This window comes from Lycorma delicatula, chromosome 5, assembly GCF_047948215.1.
Source record: "Lycorma delicatula isolate Av1 chromosome 5, ASM4794821v1, whole genome shotgun sequence".
Classification (NCBI taxonomy): Eukaryota; Metazoa; Arthropoda; class Insecta; order Hemiptera; family Fulgoridae; genus Lycorma; species Lycorma delicatula.
The window spans coordinates 174971773-174992904 of record NC_134459.1 but is presented as its reverse complement, the minus strand read 5'-3'; the positions used below and the strand labels follow the sequence as shown (position 1 = coordinate 174992904).

Genomic DNA, 21132 nt, shown 5'->3' with positions numbered 1-21132 from the left:
ACATTTCTAACAACAGTTGGACTGTTTCGACATAATCAAGAGGAGATTTTGCACTGTTTCATAGCAGAAGATAAAACTTATAGCTACATTACTGTTGACCTGAAACTGAGGAACAATCAAAATAGTCTAGCAGTTTGCTCTACAGAAGAGAATTGCTCTACTAGCTGCAAAGGTGATAGGCACTCCCTATTGGGATGCTCATGTTGTAATCTTTGACTTTATAGCCACAGTTTCCAAACTGGGAGGCACAGCACATAGGTGAGGCACAGACTATTGCCAGGGGAGGCGCCAAAACTTTTTAATAAAAAATTAATGTTCATACCATAATACCTATAAAAAAATAAACTTCATATGGTAATGTAACAGTACATATTCAGCGAAGAAATGTTTGTTTTTATTACATTTTTATACATTCATTTAATTCTTATTAAAAAATTATCCAGAGCAAACGATTTTAAAAATGGCACCTTTGCAAACACTCTGTTTCTGTAATGTAAAAAAACAACTACTAGTTGCATGAAACAATAACCTCAAATTTAAACATCACTCGTAGCTAAAGTGTCAACTGAAGCGTATTGGTGGGGTGTGATATGCTTTTTATTGTGATTTCTTTCTAAAAATAATCGTTAGTATATTTTTATAATTATATTTAATTGTTACTTATTTTAAATTATATTAATAAAATATTTTTTAGAGGAATGGTTAAATTTTTGAGTGGTTACAAGAGAAAAGTCGACAATAATGAAGATACTGATGCTGATACAAGTGGGAATAAAAGCAAAAAAGGAGGTAAAGCTCCCAAGAAAAGACAATACAGTCTATTGCATTTATCATTAGGATTCACAACTGTTATTATACATGGCTTGGAAAAACCAATGTGTTGAAAGTTTTGGCTTCAGATAGTAAGAGACCCGTTAAATTAAAATAGCACCATGAAAGTCTACATTCTGATTACACTGGAAAGCCCATAGAAGTATTTCAAAGAAAACTGGACGAGATAAATATTCAGAAACAAACATTTAAAAAAATATTTTCAGTTATATCAAACGCATTATTGGCTTCACACCATGTCTCTTACTGAATCGCAAAATGTAAGAAACCACATACAAAAGAAGAAACCCTAATTTTACCAGCAGGTATTTACATGGTTCGAATAATAATAGGCGAATTGTAAGCAAAACAGTTGCAACAAATTCCGCTTCTGATAATACAGTCGGAAGGAAAATCAATGATATATCTGAAGATATTTGCGATCAATTAGCTTTCTCAGCTGCATACTTTGAAATTCTCCATTAAAGAAGATGAGGTAACTGATATAGCTAAAGATGTCGATTTAATTGCATATGTTCAATTTTTTGCTGAGAATAATATATTATAAGATATATTATTTTGCAGACCCATTCCTGGAAAAACTACATACATTGAAATGTTTAATTTTTTTGAAGAAAACAATATAACATTAGTATAGAAATGGGGAGTCTGGGACAACATTGACCTTTGACCTCCCCCTCTGACGTCACAAAAAAATTTTTTTAATAAAAAAAAATTGTCTCCTGTTATGTTGTACACGTGCTTGCTGACTTTGCATAACCTTTTTTGCAAAATTGAAATTTATCTGGTGATAATTCATTTGCGTGATACTTGTTTACTTGTTATTTGAAAGTTATTTCAATGACAAGGCCAATGTTTTATATAACGTTTTACTCCGCTACAGTGATTTGTTATTGTGTTCTTTGTGTATTATCTTCGATATCAACTTTTTCTTTAATCAGGTGAGTCTTAATCAACTATAAACTTTAAATGAGACCTTTAAGCGAAGATGAAATAAAAGAAAAAATCTGTAAAATTTGTTTTAATCAATTAATAAAAGTAATTTACGTACCGTATGGACAAGGTGTATGTGATCCATGTAACAAACGTTTAATGAATAGAAAGAAAAATGTCCTTATTGTAAGAGTTTAGTCCAGTACAGTTTGAAGCGAGGGGTGAAAAGGTATGTTAATTATTTATTGAGAGGTAGAATTTACGTAACAGATTATCTGAATGGAATTTTTATCTTGTTTATTATGTATAGAATAAAATATTTTTCTTTTATCAAAAGTATTCAATAAAAGATTATATTGCATTATGCATTGAAAAAGAACCTATTTTATCCTTATTACAACCTTTAGTATATAAGTGAAAGATATTATAAATAAATCAGTTTATAATAAAACGATGAATGTTAAAGGAATAACAAGAGAGCTTCACAAGCAGGATCTAGAAACTATTCGACAAGAACAATAGAATAGAAAGGTATAGATGATATGTATAAAGTGACCTAGTAGAAATGATACAATACTCCGGGTTTAATAAAGGTTATAAATATATTCTTACAATTATAAATTGTTTTTCAAAACTTGCTTTCGCTTTTCCATAAAAGAGCAAAAAAGCAGATGATGTAAAGGTTCTCAAGCCTGTACTTTGTAAATATAAAATGAAACATTTTCAAACCGACGATGGAAAAGAATGGTTTAATTCAAAATTGAAATCTTTATTACTAAAACGTAATATAAATCATTATTGAACTTACTCTGATAAAAAAGCCTCAATAGTTGGGCGGTTCAATAGAACTCTCAAGACTAACATGTGGCGTAAATTTACTGAACAGGGTAATTCTTGATGGGTAAGTATATTGGACAGGTTGGTCAATAAATATAACAATAGGGTGCACAGAACTATCGGTTTTAAACCTAAGACGTTTCTTATAACAACGAACGCGAAGTGTTGCTAAATATATTAACAGCCCCCCGAAAATATCGAAAACATGTATCTGTCAGTAAGTTTAATGTAGGTGATCAGGTATGTATAAAAATACATTTGCAAAAGGATATCTTCCGAATTGGAAAAACAAAGTTTTTAAAATTTGCGAGGTGAAAATGACAGCCCATAACGTAAGTTCTAAAAGATGGAAAGGGGGAAGTAGTAAAGGAAAACTTTTATACAGAAGAACTAAATAGAACTAAGTACGGGAACGTTTACTTGGTGGAAAAAGTATTTAAAAAAGCAGTAATAAATTACTTGTCCGTTGGTTGGGGTTTGATAAGAGAAGAATCGTGGATAGAAAAAAGGACCTTATATAATAAATTGCACCGTTAAAGTATGTTTATTAAATCAAATCAGCAACTGCGACTCCTCCGGAAAAGGGGGCGCATTGCTCCCTCCATACAGTTAGTGTCCCGTTGTGGCATATTCCTGCTGGCCTGTGAAGCGTTAGCACTGAAAGGACTTCAGTGGACGGTCTGAAGGGGAATTACGTCGGGAGGACAGGTTTCATAAGGCTCCGTGGTCGGCCCATAAAATGGGTTTGATAACGCTGGTTTAACAACGGATTGGAATGCAATTAAATTCGTCCTTAAAAATACAAAATATTAAATAAGACAAAAATTGTAAAATTTATTAAGTTTTTATTTCAATAAATATATTAGAAAATAACAGTTTTTATTTTGTTAATCCTTTCCCATTATAAATAGCTTAAAGTTTAAATAAAGTAAAAAGGATATGAAAATTGAAAACTAATGTAAACTTTAAAAAAAAATATTTATTTTAGTTAATACAGATATAATTTTAAATTGATTACAATAAATACATTTATTTAAGTTGATTACAATGTATAGATTTTTAAATTAATTACAATATAAATAAAAATATGAAATATACATTTTTATCTAATTATTCCTATATAATATCGATTTGTATTACTAGTTACTAGTTAAATAATTAAATCATTCACTACTTATATATGTAAAAAAATGGATTTTTACCGATTTTTTATTTTTATTTGTTATAATCATTAATACATAAAAAAATATTTCGGTAGAAAGAAGAGGAAATAATGAGGTTTCTTTTTCTTCATCCACTGAAAAAGATTTACAGGAATCTACACAAATATATTCATTATAAAATTTTTAAACTGATTTAATTATTTGTAAGCATTTTTTTAAAACAATGATAGCAAATTTCATGATTAAACTTTTAACTAAAATTAAACTCGCTATAAACATTAACATAAAAATTAAACTTTGTTTTATCTAATAATAAAAAAACAGATGATTTAATTCATCATTAATTTTGATTATACCATTCATATTATTTACTACATGCATGCAAGCATATGCTACTAAGGTTAATCGGATTTTAGCTTTATGATATACATAATTAGATTTGAGAAACAATTTAACTGAAAAAAAAAACAAATTAAAAAAATTTCAATTTAAATTTATTTATTTTATATAAATAAAATACCTTTTTTGAAAAGTGATTCAATATGCACTATAAAATAATTATTTGAAAAAATATCAGTCAGAAATTTTGTTATATTTCCCTGACAAACGAGTTTTAGAAAGATTTTACAAACCCGATATTTAAATTTTTAAGGAAAGTTTGTAACCTTTCCAAAATATACAATCATGTATTCCTTTGGAAAATCGATTTCTTCCCACATCATATCTATTGACACATTTTTTAACACATACCACGCAATACTTTCCAGAGAGGGCATCATCATACTCTTGAAAATCATCAATTAGAAACTAAACCGATAAAAATACTTAATTAACAATTTTATAATTAATAATTTAAAAATTACTCTATACAAATATTTGAATAAAAATATAAAAACGTTAACATTCAGATTTATCATAATTTGAAAATAATCCCTTATTTTAAATTACTTATTTTAAAAATAACTGTTTTAACTCAAGCGGAGTATCTTAAATTTAAATTATTAAATAATTTAATAATTTAATCTCCGTCCTCTCGCAGCTCTTGAGGGATGTAGCTGTATAGCAGTCGTCTCAACTACCTCATCCTCTGATGACAATATCGTCTTCCAGCATGAGACATCTGCAGAAAAAACAACTCTTTTAAATTAATATTCGTTATTATTTTTAATATATCGGTATTTAGAATTAATGAAACCTCATTGATGAAAAGATTCAATTCGGATTCAGAAGTTAATAAAAGGCTGGTTTTTGCACATGCGCAAGCTCCTGCAAATTCGCTATATGAAATATTATCATACCTATCTACACAAATACAATTAGTAATAGTGTTATGAATAAAATTGGAAATTAAATGAAAACTGTACTTATTGCCAGTTCTTTTTTCAGGTTACATCTATACAAAATAGGGAAGACATTTCAAACATTCCATAACTTTCATTTCATAATCTATTACCTGCTTATTACTATAATTATAATCAGTTAAGCTTATTAATTCATTGACCGTAAAATACTGATATGCTTCATAGTATTTCGAACTTATTAACAAACACAGGTTAACAGTTGTAAATTATTTTTTCAAATTTCATTTTACACAAACATTCCTTCAAATGAATAATTGCCGTAGTAACTACACTAGAAAATGAATTTTTATACAAGCAAACTTACATCATCCATTCCTTTACAACTGAAGCATGTTTGAATCGATATCTGAATTAATAAGATTAATTTGTTCCAGTGAAACCGCTGTATGTTATGAAGCAATAAGAAAAGAAAACACTCCACTACTGCTTAAATTACGGTCGACCACTGCAATAACCTCATCTGCAAATGGTTCTAAACAATACAATTCCATAATATAGTCTGTAACAAAAATAAAATATCTTTCACATTCACAGAATATTTTTAACTCATTCCAAATTAAATTAAAATGAAATATTTTACTTACGAATAAATTCAGAAAAAAAGTTGAATTAAAAGAAGCTGAAAAACAGAATTATTGCTGCTGCTGAAGATGTTGTTAACACTGAAACCAATCAATTCATTTTTCATAAAAATATTATTTTATTTAAAATTTAGAGTTAATATCTTATTTAATAAATATAATGAAAATTCTTTTATCATATTAAAAATATTTAACACTAATTATCCTAGAATTGGATATATTATTTATTCAATTCAGTTTTAACTATCAATAGCAGTCTATTTTATTAGTATGATTAATAAATATATTCAACACTTAAAGTTTATAACTGGACATTTAATTTTTAAATGTATTTAACTGAAAAATATTTTACATATTATTTATAGTATATAATTAATAAATTTAACATTTAAAGTTTATAATTGAACATTTTATTCTTAAACGTATTATTTAACCGGAAATGTTTTACATATTATTTATAGTGTGCAAATAATATATATATTTAACACTTTAAGATTATAATTGATTAAGACTCACCTGATTGAAGAAAAAGTTGATACCGAAGATAATACGCAAAGAAAAACTAAATAACAAATCACTGTACCAGAGTAAAACGTATATAAAACCGTTGAAAATCTCCCGCTATTTATATAAAACAGTTGGCCTTGTCATTGAGATAACTTTCAAATAACAAGTAAACACGTATGACGCAAATGAATTACTACCACCAGATAACTTTCAATTTTGTAAACAAGGTTATGCAGTCAGCAAGCACGTGTACAACATAACACGAGGCAATTTTTTTTACTTTTTAAAACATTTTTTTTGTAAGATGGGGGTGTCTTCAGAGGGGGGTGGGGTCAAAGGTCAAGGTTGTCCCAGACTTCCCATTTCTGTACCACTAACATAGAATATTTGCATTGGACTGTGAACCGATCGAGCTCACTCCATTGGTAAATTTTAATGCATTAGATGTAGTTTAATTATAATTTAATATAAAAATAAATATGCATGTTCGTACTGTTGTAGAAAAATCTTGTTATTATTCTGTTAATTGTAGTTTTCAGTATTTTTTCATAATAAAGTTATTATTACTTAAAATATGTCTATATTATTATATCTATTAAAAGATAAGGATGTGCAGAAAAAAATTAGGGAGGCGTAGTAGCATAAAGATTGAAACCGCTGCTTTATAGAAAAGAGTAAAAGATAACCACAAAATATTATACATCTTTACTAAATCATCTAAATGAAAAAATACAGAAAAAAAAATTTGTTGATAAAAGGTTCTTTTTCACAAAGAAAACATATCATCAGCTCACTCTTCTGTAATAGCAACATCAACATTTTTGAATTATGCTATGAAATTCTTTCACATCCTCTTATTTGTCAGACTTGGTTCTTCAGGACTACTATTTGTTTCTAAATATGAAGAAGGGGCTTACTGGAAAGAAATTTAACTAGAATGATGAAAGTATTGCCAAAATATCTGTCTATTTAGAATGCTTGGATATATCATACTAAAAGAATGGGATCAAAAATTTTTGACATAATCGAACTAAGTGCATAGGATTGAAAGGGGATTTTTTTTTTAATTTCCTGAAAAATTGAGTCTTCTTTTTTTGTACACTTATCAAACATTCATAATGAGGAGTGAACCTTTAAAACTTAATTATAACTATAAACCTAATATTAAATTATCTTACAGCCTTTTTTTCATCTTTTATGATCACACAGGATCACTTTAGTCAGTATCTAAATCTCTTTGAAGGGACTGTTCAAACCTGCCAGTCCCCCCAGTACTTTTTCATATGTTCCGATCTCCATGCCCTTTCTGGCGTTGAAAATGTTTGTGTTGTGAGTGTGAAGCGAGTGTTTTTGTCCTTGATTTTTTTCAATTACTTTTATTTTGTCTTTGGTGTTTTCTGGTGTAAGGCCATTTCCTTTAGCTCTTATTTCTCTGATCCATCTGCATCCTGTCTTTATATTTTTTAAGTCAAGATTGTACTGTACCAGCTATTTCAGAAGTCTCGAATCTAGCATCCTCATGAGTCTAAAGAATCCTAGTCTCCTCTTACGCAAGGAATCAGTGATGAATTTTAACTCTTTGTACATGACTTTGTTAGGCACGATCCGCCACTGCTCGTCTTTCCAGTACTTTTTGTTGACGCAGGTTCTTCCAATTCTTATTTTGATTTTCAGGTGTCTTTGTTATTTAAATAGGCGGAAGACTATTTCTGTTGCATATGTGGCTCCCAATTTTATACCTGTGTTGTAGTGTCTATCTTAACAGCTTATAGTAATTTTAAAAATTCAGTTATTAAGTTTATTAACAGGAGAAAAATTAATATTTTTTACACAGTCTACATAAATTAGTTGAAAATAAAACATCCACTGAAGAAAATTCTAATTATTAATAAGATACATCTAAAAAAAAATTCCTAGTTTGTAATTTATAGAATAAAAAGAAGTTTTTATAATGGTTTATTCTCAATATTATTCTGTAATAGTTATTTAATAAAAATTGCAGACTTTTCTGAAAATCATTATTAAAATCTATTAATTTTTAGAGAAACTATGATTTTTTTTATAAATACAAGCAATCGGCACTTTTTAATTTCAGTCTTCTAAGCCTATCATAACATAACATAAGGCATTTTTGATATCAAGATAAAAAAAAAAAAAAAAAAAAAAAAAATACTTCTTACACTACTAAATATATGTGTATTAAAATTACATAAATAACAAAAAATATATCCATTTAACAGAAATGAACAAAAACATTAAACATGATACCAACTAAATATTATGAAGCCATGTACATACATGAGCGTGAATCAAATATAAATGGAAATTTTTTTAATAAATTTATTGATTAATAATATACACAATTCATACCTCATCATTTCTCTATATAGTCTCCTGCACAATCTACATACTTTTGCCAACGATTTGTAAGCTTGAATATTTCTTGTTCATAAAAGGAGTGAGGATGAGTCATCGACCAATTGTGCACATGCTCGATGTCTTCATTGTTTTTGAATTGTTCCCCTCTAGGCGATTCTTTCAAAGATGCAAACAAAAAATAGTCACAGGGGTACAAATCTGGGACTGTAGGGAAGAGGTTGAGGGTTTCCCAGTGCATTTTTTCCAATTAGCCTTGTCAAAATCGCAGTATGTGGCCTGGCATTGTCATGGAGAAGATGACATCTCTGATGGACATAGCCGTTTTTTGTTTCAATAGGTGGCTTTTGTTGACTGTAGCAGCTGGCAAGAGTAAGCTGCATTCATTCATTCATTGTGGAGAAAATCAATGAGTAAAACTCCCTTTGGGTCAAACAAAATCATTGCAAGTATTTTTCCAGCTGACAGGTGGGCTTTGGCCTTCACTGGGCAGTCTCATCCTTCCTTCACCACTCCTTACTCATCATTTTTGACACTGGAGTATACTGATAGACTCATGTCTCATCACATGTGATGAAGCATCTCAAAAAATGAGATCCCTTCTTGCTGAAATCAACAATTCAGAAATCTCTCACGTATCTGACCTATTTTTGATTTTCGGTTAACAACCTTGGAAACCATCGAGCACTAATTTTTCTAGAGTCAAGATGATCACTGATAATGGACTGAGTACTCCCGTAGCTGATACCCACTTGTGACGCAATTTCTTCAACAGTGAACCGACGATCATCTTTGATAAGCTCTTGAATGGCACGGATGTTGTCTGCTGTGAGACTTGACCTTGGGCCTCAATCATAAATTTCATTTTCTACTCTTTCTTGCTCGCCCTTAAATTGTCTGGCTACGAATACACTCGGTTATGGGACAGTGTAGCATCCAAACTGTACCTTTATACAAGTTAAAATTTCTGCAGGTTTAAAGCCTTCATTAGTTAAAACCTTTATGATTTTACATTGTGCAACAGATAACAGAACCTCTTGCTCACGCATGGCTGTAGTGATGATAGAACAGAGCGGAGAAGCTAACCAAGTGGCTTCCCCCTCACTAACACACTGAACATTAACTCCCCGCTCTACCATCCAGCTTGGAACTGCTTGCTGTGTAGAATAGCAAAATTACCCTTTAAATTTGATTCACCCTCAAATGTCTAGAATTAGAACATTTCCTGAATTAGACAATGTTAACAGCAACTAACTTTATAATTACATATTCTACTCTGATTTTGTTGAATGTATTGCCTAATGTGCTGTAATTATGACCAAAATATAAAACTGAGAAGACCAAAATATAAAACTTAACAATTTATACAAAAAGATCCAATTTCAACTGAAAATATTATATCAGGTAATGCAAAACTACCATCAATACATAAAAAATCTGATAGTTATCATGACAAACTGATTTAAATAAGCACAACAATTAGGCTACGTATAAAATGGCTGTGGTATTTTAAATAGTCTATATGCTCTAAACTGATCCTATTTAATCATAAGTGTGTGTGCATACGATTATAATGTCGTAATTGTAATACTTTCTTAAATGTTCAACTTTATTAATATTTATTTCCAATATTTCTAGATTATCCATATAGTATTTATTATTGAACATCCATGTGTAATGAGACGGTTGGAAAAGAAACCTTTTGAAAAATTCTTTCTTTTTACCTGTGCTTAAATGTTCTAAAAAATCTTTGTTTAAAGGATTTATTAATTTAACTGACGTATATTTTTTTTATACAATTAAAAGAATTAATTTTGTAAATGGCAAAAGTATTAAATTTATCATGCAATGTAATTTTATTACGATTTAAATATTTGGCCAAATTATTAACATTAATTTAACACATATAGTATGATTTTCATAATTGAATTAATGAAATATTTATTTCTTCTACATTCTTTTTAAAGAATAATTTAATTAATTTAACAAAATTTCATGGTATCCATCTTGGTTTGCAATAAATTTAATCTATTTTAATTCTTTGCCTAATTCTGTTTTGTTACTGTGTGTATTTTTTATGGTTGATGTATCATTTGTATTTATATTTTGTATGACCAAGAGTTTTTTTTTTTTTATAAGTTTCTACAGAAAATTTTAATTCACTGTTGTTATATAAATTTGTTAAAATATAAATGTTAATATTATGTTAAAATTAAAATGCTAATATTATGTTAGCATTAAATGTTATTCATAAAAAATAGATACATTCTTATAAATTGTACATAAAATGGTGTATAAATTACATTCACTATATTTTTCTCAAAATAGCATACAAAGATCTTAGAAATAACAGTTGATAATGATAAACCAATCAATAAAAATGTAATCTAGTAAAGCTTCACTTGATATAATATTCATAAATGAGTTCAAATCCAACTCAAGTTCATGGATTTGAAAATTTCTATATACATTGGTAGGTTTTATATTTAATAATAAGTGGTTTTTACATATTACCCTCCATTCTAGATCTGACTTTATTAATGTCTAATTAAAGATAGATAATTTAATCCATGGAGGGGGAAAAGAAGGAAATTTTCCTCCCTCAAACCATAAAACCGTAATTAAGGTCAGCCAGAAGGACATGCAACATAGTTGTTCAGGTAGCACTGCTGTCTGGCACCATGTGATGTTAAATATTAGTTTTTCTTTCTTTTCAACATAATTTGTTTGTATTTTATTAAACATGTTTTTATTCATTAATTTTTAGTTCATAACACACGACCATACAATATGGTTAGTCGCCAAGCTTGTTGGTTTCAATCTTATTATATTATCGTAAGATGTGTTAAATAATGGCAGGCAGTATGTTGAGACACAGTTCCTGACGATTCACACAGCTCCTGGCAGTTCACTCAGCTCTGTACCCCACACAGCCCCTGACAATTCACTTGGCATTATCTACACTATACAAGCCGGCTCAGCACTAAAATCTGCTAGTCTACTCTTGTCTTGCCTAGTCTAGTCTCGCTCTATCATTTGAAGACTCATATTTTACACATCATACAGCAGACATGTATATACATTAAATTTATATATTTTTCAACAATTTAATAAAGATTAAATTAAATCATGAACAAGTTAATATACAGTTGTTGTTTCGAATCAGTATTTGTTTTATTTAGAGTCCACTTAACATAAACAAAAAATAATTTGGCTCTACACGCCGGATATCTGGAACTTATTACATAGTAAAATCAACTAAATTTACACAAGGTTGGTCCAGAAAGTAACTTATGTTTGTGGCTAGCGTGGAGATGGGTGGGGATACAGCCGCCATCTTGGCATCAAAACATTTCTACACTCGGTAGACATCAAGCTGTCGTGTGTGTGGACAGTGATTTTTCTACTTTGTTCATTGTGAATTATTGAAATGTATGCCTCAATAGAAAAGCCCGCGAGTAGAGAGGTGTGTTCAATGATTAAGTTTTTACTGGCAAAAAACCTAAAACCAACTGAAATTCATCGGCAACTTTGTAAGGTGTATGGAGATGGAATAATGAGTGAATGTGGAGTGAGCCAGTGGTGCATTCAGTTTAAAAATAGCCGCACCAGTGTTCATGATGAGGACCATAGTGGTCGGCCTAGCCTTCTGACTGATGATGAAAATCAATGATAAAATTTGTAAAAATTACCGCATTATGATTACAGAACTCTTGCTTCATTTCCCCAAATTTCACGAAGTTTACTGCATGAAATTGTATCGGGAAGCTTGGTTATCACAAGTTTTGTGCAAGATGGGTGCCAAAAATTTAAGGCGGCAGATTTCTACAGAGAAGACAATTATCTAGAAACATCAGTCCAAAAATTTTATTATTTAGCATCATCCTTGATAGATTCGGCTCGGCAGTTAATTAAAAACCTAACACTTACAGCCGACAATTATATGGTTGCGTGAAGCTTACTTGAAGCTAGATATGCAAACAAGCGTCTCATATCATCAAAACACGCTCATGAAATATTGGATATACAGAGTATTCCCAAAGAATCTGCCACCGGCTTGGCTAATTTTATTGACACAATGTCTAGTAATATAAGTACTTTAAAAGCATTAAAAATTGATATGAACTATGCAGAGTTTATATTAATTCAATTATTTGTACAATGCTTAGATTAATCAACTGCATGATCTTGGAAATCAACTTGACAGCTGATTCCTTTTCATCTATCGATGAATTTAATATTTTTCTTGAAAAACAGAGACAAATGTTAGAAAGCTCTTCCTTATTATCTCAAAGAAATCCACGGCAGAAATACTTGGAGTCATCTTCTTTGAAACATTCTAATCAATCCAAGCTGGATAAAAATAATTCTTATCAGGCACTTGCTTATACTATTACAACTAATTTGCAATGCCTGTAAACAATCTCACCTATTGTATAAATGTGTAAATTTTCTTGTTACCCGTTAGCCGTAAAATATAATTTGTCAAAAAGCACAAACTATGCTTTAATACCAATCACAATATTAAGGATTGTTATAATTCTCATTTTTGTAAATATTGTAAGCAAAAATACCATTAAATTTTTTTACATGATCAGCAACAATTTGAAATTGAGTCTAATCGTAACTCTACTGAAAATAATTGAAAGGGCATAAATGAAATTGACAACAGATGTGCTGTTGAAAACGACGCTCTTAATTTTAATACAAATCAAGTAGCAATTATTGTAGTTTAAAAATTCAAAGTGTAACTCAGATTTTACTTGCTACAGCCATCGTTAGGGTTAAAGATTCATATAATTGATTGCAATCCTGCCATGTGTTACTTGACGCCAGCTCTCAGGCCAATTTTATTTCTGAAAACATGGTGTAGCGCTTAAGACTAAAACTACAGCAAGAAGATTTACTGATCTCCGGAATAAATAATGATTCTGCAATGACAAAATATAGTGTAAATATTGAATTGTACTCCAACTAAGAGTATTATTCTGTTTCTATTAAATGTTTTGTTCTACTGTGTATTACAAGTTTGATGCCCACTGCACGTATAAATACAAACATGTGGAAATTTCCAAAGTTTGTGGTGCTTTTAATAGACTCGGTAATGTAGACGTGTTAGCTGGATCTGAATTATATTTACATTTACTTAAAAAGGGTCAAATCAAGAAAGATGAAAATTTTCCAGTAGGTTACTGTCCGCAAATACAGAAGAAAAAACCTCCTTGCATAACATTAAAAATCAATTTTGAAATGAATATTCAAAATCAATTTAAGAAGTTTTGGGAATTAGAAGAGTGTCACTAAAACTCGCACCAAAGAAGAAAACTTATGTGAACAGCACTTTTTAGAAAATTTGAAGAGAGATGAAAATGGAAGATATATTGTGCAATCACCAAGAATTCTAAATCATGTTCCTCTAGGCAACTCTCTTAACAATGCCCAACATAGATTCCTGGCGTTAGAGAGAAAACTGAACAAAGTCAGTACTCTACGAACTGATTACAGCAATTTTATGAATGAATAACTTCAACTTGGTCACATATGCGGATGATTTCACCATCAATACAAAAGAATTATTCAACATATAACAGCGATATCGAGAATCCATACCATCTACCACATCATGCGGTATTTAAAGAAAATAGCACTACAACAAAAGCACGAGTAGTCGTTGACGTATCTGCCAAGGCGAAAAATGGAATATCACTTAATGATACCTTGATGACAGGGCCTGTTGTCCAACAGGACTTAACATCAATCGTTTTATGATTTAGAAAGCATGTTTATGCAATGACTGTGGATGTGAAGATGTAAAAACAAGTGCGTGTTGACTGAAACACTATGACTTGCAAAGGATTATGTGGCAAAGCTCAAGCGATGAAGAAATCAAATACTATCAACTGACGACGTCATGTAAGGATTTGAAGCATCTGCTTCATTCCTTGCAACAAGATGTATAATTCAATTTGCTAATGAAAATATAGAAAAATTTCCAAAGGCTTCAGAAATAGTCTCCAGAGACTTTTACGTACAAACCAGTTGTGGTAATTTAAATGAAGCAATACAATTACAAGGTGAAATAATTTTGATCCTTAAACAAGCTGGATTTGATTTATGGAAATGGTGTTCAAATGAGCCCGCGCTTCTAAATTCTGTTGCTGAATTGAAGAATACCAATCACACATTTAATTTCTCTAATCACGGTAGTAATACTTTAGGTTTAATCTGGGATTATCAGAAGGATATGTTGCATTTTCAAATAAATTACAAAATCACTATGGTCCATTCACTAAAAGAATAGTTTTAGTGATCATATCGTCCACATTCAATCCATTAGGCCTAAGGTCCAATTGTTACAATATACAAGATATTTATGCACAAATTATGACTTCAAAGACTGGAGTGGGACGATATGCTTTCAGAAAATTTCCTTCATGTTTGGTCTGATCTCTATGAAAGCTCCCGTTTATAAAGCAAGTTTGTGTTCCAAGATTAATCAAAGGGATAAGAAAAATAGATGATTTTCAATTATATGGATTCACTGATGCCTCGAGGATGGCTACAGTGCTTGCATATACCTACGTTCTGTTAATGATGAGGGAAATTTCATAGTCAATCTCCTTTGTTCAAAGTCAATAGTGTCACCAATAAAATGGATCTCCAAACCAAGATTGGAATTATGCGGCGTACTTTTATTATCAAAAATACTCAAAAACAAACATTGTTCTTGCGCTTTGTTTAAATACAAATAGTAAATATTTATAGACAGACTCTACAGTTGTACTTTCTTGGATAGCAGCCCCACCAACAAAATGGAAAACCTTTGTAGCCAACAGAGTGTCAGAGATTCAAGAACTTACTGAAAACTGTAAATAAGGATATGTTTATTCTAAAGAAAATCATTCTGATATACTTTCTTGAGGAATGAGTGCAATCAAATTGCAAATTAATCACTTATGATGGTAAGGTCCTTTTTGGTTAGGCCAGCAAATGGAAAACTGAAATAAGAAAACTGCACACGAAATTAATTTTGAATCATCAAATTTTTTAAGCGAACTTCATAATGTATCCACATCACTAATTATAAATACTAGCTCAATAGATCTATTTAATTTGTTTTCCTCATTCCCAAAAATGATAAATGATTGTGTTATTTATGAGATTTAAAAAATAAGCAAGATAAAATTAATTATAAGCATGTTTTATCTGTTGAAGAGAAAGAATTTATTTTAATACGATGCATTATTCAAACTCAAAACATTAATTTTCAAACGGAAATTAAAGAATTACACACTAACTTACCTTTATCTAAAGTTAGCAAACTATATTTGATGCATCCATTCACAGATGGAAATGGTTATCTAAGAGTGGGAGGAAGATTGCAATTATCTGATTTGAATTTTAACAATAAGCATCCTATCATTCTTCCGCCTAAATCTAATTTAACTAAGTTAATAATTAAAAATGAACATCTTAGGTTCTTACATGCAGGACCTCAATTACTGCATTCTCAACTTAGTGAGAAATATTGGATAATCAATGGTAAAACATCATCAGATCAATTCTACGCAGATGTTAGACATGTTTTTGATTCAAGGCAAAGCAATCGCAGCTATTAATGGAACAACTACCAAAATATCGCACTGAAATTACTTACAAGCCATTCACTAACTGTGGAATAGACTACGCAGGACCTTTATTAATACATCAAGGTGGGCGGCGCTCAAACATTAGGATAAAATATTATGTTGCATTATTTGTTTGCCTGTCCAGAAATAGTCAGCGATTTATCAACCGATGCATTTATAGCTGCATTAAGAAAATTTGTCTCAAGAAGAGGTCTGTGTTCTAAGCTACACAGTGATAATGGGATGAATTTCAACAGAGCCAATAATTCACTTTACTTGATGTATAAATTTTTTAATAATGAGAACATAAGTATAAAAATAGCAAATTTTTCATCCGAAATGGGGATTCAATGACACTTTATTACGCCAAATTTGGAGGCTTATGCCTTTGGAGGCTTTACGCCACATTTTGGAGGCTTATGGGAAACTGTGGTAAGGTCAATGAAATATCATTTAAGATGTGTGGTATGAAATTTAGCTTTAACTTTGAGGGGCTCATTACTGTAAGGACCCAAATAGAAGCTTGTCTTAATTATCACCGCCTTTGTACATAATCTTCAAATTCCTCTGATCCCCAACCTCTAACTCCAGGACACTTCTTAATTGGTAGTCCTCTTACTTCTCTACCAAATCCTAATGTAACTGACATATCTTTAAACAGGCTTAACAAATGGCAGTTAGTTCGGCGAAGTATTCTGATCATCTGGCATTGATGGTCTTCAACTTAGCTTCAACAATGTTCCAAATGGAGAGCTGAGCATCCATTGCTTCAACCTGGAACTTTAGTTTTATTGAAAATGAATAACACATCACCACTGCAGTGGAAACTAGGCATTATTGATGACACACATGTTAGACCAGACAACCTCGTTTGAGTAGCTACAATTCGAACACCAACAGGAGCTTGTAAAGGATCCATGACGAAGATATGTCCATTACCCACCAGTAACTGAAACATTTTTTATTATTGTTTAATTTATTAGTTATTCTTGTTTGTTATTTTTTACATTCAGTTTCCTGCTTTTGAATTTTAAGAAATCATACTGATTTCTTGTGGGCGGTATATTCAGGCAGCACTGCTGTCTGGCACCATGTGATGTTAAATATTAGTCTTTCCTTCTTTTCAACATAATTTGTATTTTATTAAACATGTGTTTTTATTCATTAATTGTTGGTGCATAACATGCAACCGTACGATACAGCCTAGTCGCCAAGCTTGTTAGATTCAATCTTAACAGATTTTTGTATAATGTGTTAAATTATAACGAGCAGTATGTTGAGACACAGCTCCTGTTGATTCACGCGACTCAGTACGATTCACGCAGCTCCTGGCGATTTATTCAGCTCTGTACTGCACACAGCTCCTGGTGATTCACTGGGCTCCATCTACACTATACAAGCCGCCTCAGTACTAGAATTTGCTAGTATAGTCTAGTCTCGATCTATCATTTGAAGACTCATATTTTAATATTTTACAAATCATACAGTAGACATGTACGTAAATTAAATTTATTTATTTTTCAACAATGTACTACAAATTAAATTAAATTAAATTATGAACATTTAATATACAATTAATTCAAAGCAGTATTTATTTTATTTACAGTTCACTTAAAATAAACGAAACAATAATAGTGTAATGTATACAATACACTTTTTTTCACAGAATGCAGAACTATTTAAACTGATTTATAATATAAAAGTGAACAGAATAAATAATGTATCACATATCAGAAGGGAACTACACAGTTACTTAAGAAAATATATAATAAATATTATATTATATAATAACAGTTATCAATCATAGAATGCAAGCACATTAAAAAATATGAAATGAAATAGATTACCAGTTTAGGATAGGTTTCACAATTTAAAATAGTTACTGTAATATTTTTAATACATAATCTATTACACAAAAAAATTTAAGAACAATTATTTAAAACTTCATTTAATATAATGCAAAACTTGTTCAATAACAAGTTTAAAATTTTGATGATTAAAGAAAACTAATTTAACACTATTTGCATCTGACTTGAAGTGAAGTTATGTATATACTGCTAAGCACAAAAAAAAAAACATTTTGAGACTGACTACTTGATATGCATACTGAATTATCTGTTTATATAATATTCTGAAATGCATATTTTATACAAACAATTTTAAAATTTTATTATCTAAAAATAAAAGGAACACCTTCTCGATTTTTGCAATTTTAATTAAACAAATTGACATATATCAACATAGAAAACAGTTTGTTTAAAATTTATTTATAAAAAAAAAACTAAGAACAGAGTTGCCTAACTTTCCCAGTTTCGCCCTACATAAGACTATTGCTTCAGAGGAATATTAAAGTAATATAAGTATGCAAGTAATGAAAAATATAAAAAAATTACTCTACTCTTTGAGTAAAAATTTGAGATATAGGACCTATAATGACCATATATTCCCCACTCCTTGACTGGTTGCAACCAAAACTAAATCCATGTTCAGAAGTAATCATGGAAATTTTATAAAATTCAGTACATCCAGTCTAAGATATAAAGAAAAATGATAACCGATAGAAAAATAACTATAATTAGGCTTATTTTTCTCTACCCATGAATGAAAGTGACCAAATACACAACCAAAACAACATACTAATGTAACTGGAATATCCAATTAGTACAAACATCAGATTTTAATTCTAGAAATGATAAATAAGGAAAAGAGTGTTTCTGCCCACCCTTCATGCAGGTTAAGCAAGACAAACAAACCACAAAGTATCTAATTCCCTAAGGGGAATTAAATTAAATGAACAAATTTTACCCTTTGAAATAAAATAATCAAAAATTTTTTTGGGACCCATGAAGTCTGTATCTCTCTGCCTCTAAACTGATTGCAACTGAAATTAAATAGCATCAAAGGCTTGTATAGAGAGACAAATCGCTGTCCCAAATTTCATCCGAATCAGTTCCACTCTCTTGTAGGATACAAGAATAGTTTTTAATTTAGGAATTACATAGATGTATACAAAAAAAAATTTAAGCCAGATGAACTACTGAAATTAAAAATTAAATTGAATAAACAATCATGTAGATAATAGATATTTACAAATATAAAGTATCTCTTAAAATATATAAATATGCATAAAAATAATAAATAAACCAAATGAAGAGGTACTGCGATAAATTAACGAAGAAAGAACATGGAAAGATAAGTTAAAAGAAGAGACGGTCTAACAGGCCACATTTTAAGGCATCCCGGAATAGTTGCTTTAATATTGGAGGGACAAGTAGAAGGGAAAAATTGTGCAGGCTGGTGATGTTTGGAATATGTAAAGTAAATTGTTAGGGATGTAGGATGTAGGGGATATACAGACATGAAACAACTGGCACTAGATATGGAATCTTATAGAGCTGGATCAAACCAATCAAGTGACTGAATATAAAAAAAATAATAATAATTAACACCAACCGTTTAAAAGAATGAAAATTATAATAAGTAAATTTACCTCAGTCTTATGTACAAGTGAATAATCTCCAGATTCCATAACTTTATAAAATTCTAAAAATGGATCAGATTTTCCAAACCAATCTTTCCTATCCAATTTATGACCACTGAATTTAAGTATAACTTCATCCTTAAGAGCTGCCAATTCTTCTGCAGTAACAAACAAAAATCCAAGACTATGACTGCCATCTGAGCTTCCTGCTTTTTGTCTCAATGGCAATTTCACCTGCAATATAAATAAAAAATAACAATTTAAAAAAGTAATTAACTTCAAAGCAATAATACTGATGTGCATCTAAACTCTGTATAAATTTTATATAGCAGATTAAAGCACAAATTGATCATTACACAGATGGTTTATTGCAGGAATGCTGCCAAGAGACATTTTTAGGCAGAGAAATGAGAGGGTCAGAGATATTATACAGGTTATAACTTCATCAGTAAACAATAATTATGTAAAACAAGTTCTACGTTATGATCACATGTGTTGAATGGATCCAGAGACTATCATATATCAGATTTGGAGATGGTAGCAATCTAGAAGAAAAATACGGAGAGACTGCTACAAAAAGTGTAGAGAATGGGTGTGATAAAGGTCATAAAAAAGTGATTTGCAAGACTAAATTACCTGAAACAGAAAGGGTTAGAAATTAGGATATCAGAAATGGCCAGGATGATTATAGAGAAACCTATACCCTCCCCCCACCACCAATAATTTAAATACAAAGTGACAGTCTACAGTCACTTTTTTAAATTTACATTACTAACTTCATCAATATAAAATTCAAGTATGGATGTAAAATATACAATATTATCAGTTAAAAATACAAGCACGGTTAATGCAAAATTTCTCCAGAAATTCTACTTTATAATTGAAATTATTTTTCAAAGTTCATGTTCATATTCTTCGATATATTATCACTAAGAGATAAAATACTGAAATTGGATTAGTTTAATTTTCCTATGTAATATGTAAACATGTATTTTCTACATTATCAAGTAAAAAAATTTATTTGGCCTTAATGTAAATGCAGAAAAAACCTATATTTGTAACTCTGCCAGTGACTTGTCTTTGAAGAGCAACTGCGAATTATGTGCCCTTTAAATTTATAATTCAAATTTTATCAGATTATTCCGTGTAAAAAAAAGTAAATTTTGCAACATAATTTCTGAAGCAGTATCATTCTTTTTTATTTTTTTTTATAATTAAGAATAGTAGGATATATTTTGCATGTTTTATGGAAAGAAATGTCTAAATCTCTAATTTCTATTTTATTTACCAAATTTTATAGTACGCTTTAAATTAATAACTTTACTTGTAAAGAAACCTTATCAATATGTATCCATGAAACTCTCTAACAGCGCAGACTTTGCTCCATTTTGTATTTCAATTTTTAACACTCAATCATACCACATGTGAAATCAG

The 21132-nt window shown here is 30.1% G+C and overlaps 1 protein-coding gene and 1 long non-coding RNA gene across 3 annotated transcripts in view; both read right to left on the bottom strand.

Annotated features, from left to right (window-relative positions):
• The window catches only part of LOC142325602 (copine-8-like), a 131202-nt gene that overhangs the window by 55697 nt on the left and 54373 nt on the right, over positions 1-21132 (bottom strand). For both annotated transcript variants that reach the window (XM_075367549.1, XM_075367547.1), the window contains exon 3: positions 19708-19932. In XM_075367549.1, coding sequence (XP_075223664.1) covers positions 19708-19932 — 225 coding nt within the window. The remainder of the gene's footprint in view (positions 1-19707; positions 19933-21132) is intronic.
• On the bottom strand, positions 5436-6970 carry LOC142325603 (uncharacterized). The gene is made up of 3 exons (XR_012756574.1): positions 6223-6970; positions 5710-5787; positions 5436-5624 (listed from the first exon to the last, which is right to left on the bottom strand). It is a non-coding gene; the product is annotated as an uncharacterized LOC142325603 (long non-coding RNA).